This window comes from Austrofundulus limnaeus, unplaced genomic scaffold, assembly GCF_001266775.1.
Source record: "Austrofundulus limnaeus strain Quisiro unplaced genomic scaffold, Austrofundulus_limnaeus-1.0 Scaffold491, whole genome shotgun sequence".
Lineage (NCBI taxonomy): Eukaryota > Metazoa > Chordata > Actinopteri > Cyprinodontiformes > Rivulidae > Austrofundulus > Austrofundulus limnaeus.
Window position 1 is genome coordinate 110,778 of NW_013952893.1, and position 9,104 is coordinate 119,881.

The 9,104-nt window shown below is 37.6% G+C and overlaps 1 protein-coding gene across 6 annotated transcripts in view; it reads right to left on the bottom strand.

Moving 5' to 3' along the window:
* LOC106530123 (probable E3 ubiquitin-protein ligase MID2) overlaps positions 1-9,104 on the bottom strand; it is a 28,438-nt gene that overhangs the window by 13,183 nt on the left and 6,151 nt on the right. For 2 of the 6 annotated variants that reach the window (XM_014025698.1, XM_014025701.1), the window contains exons 3-6: positions 8,565-8,615; positions 8,234-8,464; positions 5,056-5,352; positions 2,844-2,911 (exon numbers count right to left, since the gene is read on the bottom strand). In XM_014025698.1, the coding sequence (XP_013881152.1) occupies positions 2,844-2,911; positions 5,056-5,352; positions 8,234-8,464; positions 8,565-8,615 (647 nt within the window). Of the gene's footprint in view, positions 1-2,843; positions 2,912-4,427; positions 5,353-8,233; positions 8,465-8,564; positions 8,616-9,104 lie in introns of those variants that run through there. The other 4 variants (XM_014025700.1, XM_014025696.1, XM_014025697.1 and 1 more) reach the window with 3 other exon arrangements.

The following is a 9,104-nucleotide window of genomic DNA, read 5'->3' on the forward strand; positions in this document are numbered from 1 at the left end:
GCTAAAAGATCAACAATATGCTACAAACAACATGACAAAGGCTGACATGCATAAAAGGGCTTGGACCCCGGTCATAACTGCTTTGCAGTTCTAGTTTAATTACTTGGATCAATTTACATACCCCCACCTCACTGATGTAACAAACCTGATGAAATGCAATATGACCATCCAAACCGTGTGTTATGGTCTGTGTTTTGGTTTCTTTGTTTTTTTTCAGTGTTTCAGTGTTTCCCTGTGTTTCGCTGCCCTGCAGCTCCTCCCTCGCTGACCTTTTTCCTCTTGTGTCTGCTCCAGGTGTTTCTCATTGTCCTCATTAGTTTGCCTTTACATTCGGTGTCTTGTCATCTTGTCTTTGTCTGATCATTGTGCTGTTTCACCAGCCTGTCTAATGTGTTCTTGTTCCTCGAGCTCTGTACCAAGCCACATGAGTTTTTTGTGCTGCCCCGTCAAGCCTTTTTGTTTTATATTAAAGACCTTGCTTTTTGATTTTTAAATCTGCCTGTGCCCTGGGTTATTCTCCGGACAAATCCTCACACCGTGGTCACTTTGAAAAGCATTAAATATTTGATTTAGTACCACAAAGGAATAATACTTTGATCAGGTTTGAAAAAAAAAAAAACAGATTTGTTACATTCAGACTGTGAACATTGCCTCAGTGTTTCTGACATTAGATTCAAAATGAACATAAATACTCTTTAAGGTGGCTGCTCAGTTGGTAGAGCTGTTGCCTCTCAGCAAAAGGTTGGCAGATTGAATCCCAAGTGTGGACCTTTCTGGGTAGAGTTTGCATGTTCTCTCTATTCATATGTGGGTTTTCTGCAGGTACTCTAGTTTCCTCCCACATACCAAAAATTTGACTATTAGGCTAACTGGTAACAATTGTCCTTATAGGTTGTTTGTCTCTGTGTGGTCCTGTGCTGGTCCTGTCCAGGGTGTACCCCACCCTTTGCACAGTGACTGCTAAATATGGGCACCAGTGACCCCTGTGACCCTGAAAGGAAGAAGAGGGTAAAAGTGGATGGAAGAACGTTTTACAGTGGACACTAAAACTCCTCAGTCTAAAGAGTTCACAAGCTTTCTTTGTTCCACAGGTTTGTATACATTTCTATATTGACAAAGTCTCAATGCTGTGTGGGCTGAGACTTCTCTTGGCAGTAAATCTGCTGGGAATCCCCTTTTCAGCTTATTTCTTTCTAACAATCCATCACCTGCTGTCGTGCATGCTGTTTTCTCTTTCTCCCTCTCTGTTTCCCTGCTTTCTCTCACTCCTTTTGAAGTCTTAGTTCTGTGGATTTCAAAAGGGTCAGAAAGGGCAGCCCCACTGTCCCATCGAAGATGAGCAGCGGGATGAATCTACTTTACCACCTGTCCTCTGAGCTCTGTGTCAACATCCACGGCGTCACTGTACTCACACCTCACCCCACCCTCTGCCAGTTGTGCATTGTTTCCTCCAGCTGACACATACACACCAAAATGCAGGAGTTACAGAGCAAACGCTTACAGTGGTGCTGCTGTCCACATACGCGCATGCAGACTTGTGATTCTACAGTGTGGAACACCCACTGTCTGACAAACGTCAGCGAGACAAACCAAAGGGTCCCACTGATAAGATCCCACCCTTTCCTTACACCTCACAAGGCTGAGGAGTCTTTCTGGCTCAGCCCCAAACCAGTGGGGGGTGTTTGGTTGAGAGAAAGAGTTATGTCCTGGGGAGAGAGTCAATTACAGGTCTGGGTTCAAGCAGAGCGAGAAAAGAAGTGACCAAAGCCCTTCAGCCTTTAAATGTCTGTTATAGAAATCAAATCACTCAGGGCAGCTGAGGCCCCACCCACACAGAAACAGTGTTTTGTGAATGTGATGGTTTTATTATTATTATTATTATTATTATTATTATTATTATTATTATTATTATTATTATTATTATTATTATTATTATTATTATTATTATTATTATTATTATTATTATTATTATTCACAGCCAGTGTTAGGAGACCCCATTTGTTTTTAATTGTTTTTTTGTTAGTTTCTTTTGTACAAAGTGAAAAGACTTTAAACACCACTGTATTGAAGAAATTTTGTAACTGATTAATTGAATATTAGATTCAGTTTTGTATTTTATACTTTCTGATCATTTCAGTCTGTAAGGTTGAAGCTGACAAAGAGTTGGTGTGTGTCTTATGTGTTCTTTCTCTTAGCCTAAACAAAACTGAGTGACGTTCTGACGTCTGACATAAAAGGTAACACCTCCTGGGGTGTAACCAGGAAGAGATGAACATTATAAGGTTAATTCATTATTATAGTAAAGAGAAGTTGTCAGTGTTTTGCAGAGTGTCTGCTCAGAGCAGAGCTCCCGTGTTTGTTTTGATTTGACCCAAGGTTGTACGCTGAGGCCTGTGCTGCTGAGAGCTGAATGTACCTGATTGGAGTCAGAAGATCAAAAATAAAGTTTTAACATGAAATCCAGCTGAATCCTGTTTATTCAGACATACCATTTTGAGCAACGCATATTTTTTCAACAGTATTGTTCTTCAATGGACAGCCAAATTTACAGGTGACAGATGTCGACAGCAATGTAAAAAAAATTAAAAAACAAATAAATAAGGAAAAAAAATTAAAGAATAATATTCTCAGTTGGTAGAGCTGATGCGTCTCAGCAAGAAGGTTGCTGGATCAAATCTCAGCTGTGGTCCTTTCTGGGTAGAGTTTATATGTTCTTTCAGTGCATGTGTGAGTTTTCTCCACATACTCTTCCCCAACAGACAAAAGACATGACTTTTGTGCCTAAGTGAAAGAGTGGTTGTTTGTCTCGTTTGTCTCTATGTATGGCCCTGCAATGGACTCACCTGTCCAGGATGTACCCTGTTCCATGCACAGTGACTGCAGGACATGTTCATCAGTGACCCCCATGTCCCTGAAAAGAAAAAGCTAATGGTTTAGAATTGATAGGTGGATTCATACCTGATGTGTACAGTATGTGTCAAATGCACAAATGGAATAATTTCTTTGTTTTGAAGACAATATGACAGCTTTAATACATTTTTGAATTTTTTAAACTTTCACAATGAAAACTTTTTGATACAGACTATTTTTCTTTTTTTCCAGATTTAACATGAAAAAACCACAATACATGTGGCAAGACAATTATGCTAACATCTTGTATTATTCAAGCAAACAGTTGGAGTTATTTGTCATGGAACTTACAGTTCAAAGATTGTAAATTACAGATTATCTGCTCTATATTTGATTTGTTTCAAGGGAAAAAATCTGAATTTATTGGAATTTTTTAAACACAAAAGTAAAAAAAACATGGTAAAAACAGCCAATGGAAAAACTATAAATAAAACTTCTCACTAAATACTAGTAAAGGAAAGTTGTTGTTTTGTTATTGTTTTTTTAGTCTCACTCACAGGGAAAATAATTGAAAATTGGAGGATTTCATACAGCACTGTTTCAGAAGCAGGTAACACCTTCAAACTAACGGTCACAAAAATGGCTTTGTTCCACTGAATTTCTGTCTTTTATTTGGTTTGTTTTTTCTTTCTTTCTTATATTTGACCATCTCGTTTAAGTGTCCAACATGTCTGTTATGATCCACAATGCAAAGAAATGTAATGAAACAGATTCCTACATTCCACTGAAACCCGCTATAGAGAACCGCAACTGACATAATTAAAATCAAAAACAAAACTACATAAATGGCCCAATAAATAAATTGCTTATGCATACAGAACAAATAAAAATAACATGGGAATAAAGACACAAATCTGTTTAATAACTAATTCTAGTGACACAGTATACCAAAATGAACTGTTGCTCCCATCACTAGTTGCTAAACTGAGGCAGCATGGGCACAATCTGCACATGGATCCTGCTATGTCCTGTCTGTTGACCAATAGGAGAGGAGCTGACGCAAGAAGCTCCGCCCACCTTATTTACATAATGAGGCAGAAATGCATAAGGTAAAGTAAAAACAGGAGACAGAAATGTAAAAATAGCACATTGAAAGAAATAACAAAAAGACTGGACATCAACAACTCTACCACCATCTCCATTTTTAAATCACCTATTAAAACTCTTCTTTTCAAACAGGCATTATCAGTTTAACCTCCATCTCTCATCACCTTCACATATGTTATGTACGATGTTTTATCATAATTGTCATTTGTTGTTTTATTCATTTTTCTGTTTTGCTGCATTATATACTGAATTTTAAGTGTATGGTGTCCTTGAGTGCAATAAAATGTAATTTTTTAAAAACAAATAAAAAAATTAAGAGACACAAATGCAAGTAAAATGAAAAATAATATATTTTTTTAAACAGTCAAATGTAAATTAAGTGCTAAAATATTTAATTTGTTGAAATTAGGCTGGAAAAATAAATATGAATGTCAATTAAATTATAAAACACAAGGAAAAGTTCTCCTTGGATTTCAAATGTATTTTTATTGGTCTATTTGTATATTTTTGCTTTTAAATTTAATGATGTCAGTTTCGGTCCTCCATACCTGCGATGAAGTTGTTCTCGTATCTCCAGATGAAAGATTACTAGATTATTAGTCTGGATCATATTCTATGTTGTCTTCAACGTATGACACTTCTCTGTGACATTTTGTATGGTGCATTTTTTTTTTTATAAAAGTTGGATTTACGCAGTTCTTTTGAAGAATAAATAGGCTGTTTGGTTTTACACAGTGAACAGTTATAAAAAGTACAGAGAAAATGTTGTATTTCTGATAATAGTTTAAGAAATGTCAAAAAAAAGTCGCTAAAAAGGAAACAAGTTCATGTGTGGACAGTCTTAGAAGTTATTTTTTTTTCCAAACCAAGTTTAATTTTTTTTCTTCTTCTCTGGAGGGAGGGGGTCACACGTCTGACCCCCTGGAGGAGACATCAAACTGCAACTGGAAGATGCAAAACTGGACACCGGGTCTGAATCTGAATTGGATGCCAGCCTCTCAAATTTCTCTATCACTCTTCTCACTAATGGGAAGGAAACATCACTGCGCCACTGAGCTCCACTGGGCTTACAGCGCCCTCTGTAGGCCGAAGACTTACCTAGAAACACAAAAGATGGTGGGGGGAGGCCACAGCGCAGCCTCAGCTTGCCCTGACCGAGGCTGAGGAACGGGAGCACACCTGCAGGGCTAAACCTGGTGGGCAGAGAGGCAAGATGCTCCTGGGTCAGAGGGTTGTAAAAGCTAATGGTGCCCCCTCCAACATTGAGGAAAATCCCCAGAGTTTTGATCTTTGGTGGGACAGTGCAAACTGTCTCACAACTCCCATCATACACTGCACTGAAGGACAAGCCGTTTGTCTCTAGCCACCAGCCGCTACCATCCAACGACATCACACCTGAGAAGACATGAAGCAACAGTGACTGAATGAGTTTGAATAAAACTATGTTCAGAATGCATTTTAACTTTCTCACAACTTTTCCTTGGAGTTTTAATAAGTCGACATTTCTTGATTCTAATAAAAGAAGTTCTACAACAAATTATTAGATTAAGCTCCTATAATGGTAAAATGTTAAACCACTAAGATGAAACTTTACTATGGCCTATCGTAATTTTCCCACTGCTGCTGCTGGTATTACTTTTAGTCTATACGCCATTTGCCATATTGAGCACAATGTATAGTATTGAAAGCAAACAATAAATAATAATAAAATACCTAATTACTGAATAGCAAAGAACAAACAAACTTGTTAATTCTAAGACCCACTTGGCATTAAAATTTGTTCTTGTCCTTTGAACTGCATGTGCTCACTATAGCACAGATTCTAAGTGTGAACAACCACACAGCACACTGATAGGACTTTTTCTGAAACTGCTTTTGGAGGTGGTCTGGATCCTTTTGATTCAATGATGTTTGGTAGTCTTAACAATATCTGTTGTAAACATTTATATGAAAAAAATGTCTGTCTTTTGGAGACAGTTAGGATTTATTATTAGAATGCTGCAGCTTTTTAAATAATTTAATGATTTAATAATGTTTGTTCTGGTTGGGTTTAGACCTGATTGGGTTAATTATGGACTGTCCAGTGTGTACCCCGCCTCTCACACAATGACCACAGGAGATAGACATCAGCTGCCCATGACCTGGAAAGGAGAAGCAGGTACCGTAAATAAAATGGATGAATGTCTGAATGCACTGTCCTTTTTATAGGTAAATCAGCAGACTTGCTGATATGCTTAGTTGAACAGCCCTCTGTGAAAAATGGATGCACGTGAATCTGCATACAAAGCAGAAAACAACAGACATTGATCCCAAAACCATTCTGACATTATGAACACTCTTGGTCAGAGCTGTCCACTTGCCATCAAACCACCCCAAGGTAGTGGCGAGTATGAACAGGGCCTGAAGGGTTCTTATTTCAGTAGCTGTGATTATGTGTCAGAACAAAGGCATATGATCAAGTGTTCCATTTTTTGTGCCACAAAGCACATTTATGTCTTAAATTTGATTCTAAATTACATTCTAAATAAATTATTCAGAGGCAAAATTAGTGTCACAGGCTTCAGAACATTTCAGAAAAAATGTGATCTATGATTACACATAATTACCTAATTCTGGACTCTTTCAGTCCTTATTTCAAAGTGTAGATGTCATTTCAGCTCCCTTTTCATCTTCTACCCCTTGTTCATAGTTGGGTCACAGATGCAACAGATTAGACATCGCTTTCCCCAATGGTATTTTCCAACTCCTCCTTGGGGACCTCAAGGTGTTCTTGAGAAGATATGCAGTATAATCCCTCCAGTGATACTGGGTCTACCCGAGGGGTCTCTCAGTGGGACATGCCTGGAAAACTTCCAAAGGGAGGAATCCTAATCAGATGCCCAAACCACTTCAGCTGACTCCTGTTGATATGAAGGAGCAGATCTGCCCAGATGAGGGAGCTCCTCACCTTTTCTCTGAGCCTGGCCACTCTTCAAAAAAACTCATTTTGGTTGATTTTATCTGGGATCTCTTTCTTTCATGATCTAAACCTTAGAACCATTGGTGAGGGTTGGAACACAGAACAGTAAATTTTGAGCATTGCCTTTTAACTCAACTCTTCCCTCACCACAACCGACTAAAGCAAAACCCTCATTAATGAAAAAAGGGCCCCAATCAGTCAATCCATCTCCTGCTCCATCCGGCCGCTGCAAATGAATAAGCTGCCCACCTACTTCTGCTTCTCCACCTGAGGTGAAAACTCCCTCCTGAACCAGAGGGGCATTCCATCTAAAGGTCTAAGCTGTTTTGCTCATATAACTTGCTTAGACTTGTATCCATTGCTTAGTATCACCAGGAAGGAATCAAAGTTTTAGTAAGTATAATATAAACAAACAAACAAATAAATAAATACATAGTCTAATGTGCTGCTACACTTCTCAAAACCTGTTTAATAACATATGTTTAGTGTATCAGTGCTCACACTAAAAATTGAATAAAACCTCTGAACATGCAGCTCCTTTACTGAGCCCCTTAAAAATGTTCTGTCTTTGTCTCTTAAAACAGCTGATTTGTGTTGTGTTTTCAAAAGAACTTGAAAAATTAGTTTATACAAGAATTTCTAAACATCTGGCTGATAACAGTTTTGTACAATCCTCAGTATGGATTTAGAAAAAAATGGTCACAGAAATGACACTTCTACAGTTTATTGACAAGACTGCAACAGATTTAGATAATAAGGATGCTGTAAATTAAAATTATTTTAAACAAAATTAAATAGAACACAAAACATTGTTTTAAAATAGTTACATGAAAAAAAACAATATGTTTATATTAACGATCAAACTTCTACAGCTAAATTAGTTTGTGAGGTTCCTCAGGGTTCCTTTTTGAGACCTCTTTTGTTTCTATTAATGATTTACATTTTTTGTAAAAGTGCATTACCTCTTGTGTTTGCAGATGATACCTGTCTTTTAAAATCACATTTTAATTTAAATGTCCTGAAAAGAGAAGCAAAATAATTGTTTAATATTTTTTGAATGGATTTTTGGATGAATAATATTTTTGAATGATGTAACATTCAAAATCAAACTGCTCTTTTGAGCGGCTCTATGAAACAAACGGCTTGTCAAGATCTGAATCCCTTTAAAGACTTATTAATCTAATCTTAGGTTATCTGTAACCAGTCAAGTTGCTTTTGAAGTTTGTGTACACTTAAAGCAGCACAGTCTCACTCACTAATGGTGAAAGTTTCTGGAGCAAATGAGATTGTTGGCATGAACCCCGTCATATTTCTTACCAACTCTGTAGACGGAGCTGTTACAGACATCCACCTCCCAGTAGTATTGTCCCCGAGTAATCACAACATCAGCACACACATGAGGGAGGGACACACAGTCTGAGTTAACTCTGGTCTGGTTTTGAAGATGCAGAGCAGGAAGACTACCTCCACAGTAGCTGACAGTACAGCAGGAGTTAGAGAGATGGAGGGATGGTGGGACAGATGAAGGATCCAGTGCAAAACACAGTCCTAAAATAATACAGATCAAAAACAGAACAGAAGTAATTATTCACACATCTTTTGTAATTTTTTTTTTCATTTTTGGATAGAGTCCAGTCTGATGCCTGACCATAGACAGACTGCTTCATATCCTCCTCATCTAGATCCACAGCACCATCTACTGGCAAGACAGAAGAGTTATCAGGGTCAAACAAGGAAACATAAACATTGCCATTGTAAACACACAAACATTATTGCAAATTTTACCCTCAGAGAAAAATAGGGAGGTAGAAAATGCACTTATCTTTAAAGAGACAGCAAAGTCAAAGGTTACATTTTAAGAAAAACATTGATTTTATGCATACCACAAAGATAGAGATGCAAAAATGAACAAGGCAACATGCTTTGTGATGGCGGAGCTTTGAGTTGTGCAGCATTCCCTCTACATGTCTAAACTTTATATGATTTATTAATTTCATGAAAAACTAAATAAATTATATATACAATAAAAAAACACAAATCACAAATTAAATGAAAGGCAGCAGAAAGAAGAAAAATATCTTATAATATGTCCACATGGTGGACAAACAGGTTGGTCACATGCAGAAGAGGACTATCAGCCAAACAACAGATCCATTGTTTGGGGAGCAGTTCAGGCAGGGGGTGGGGT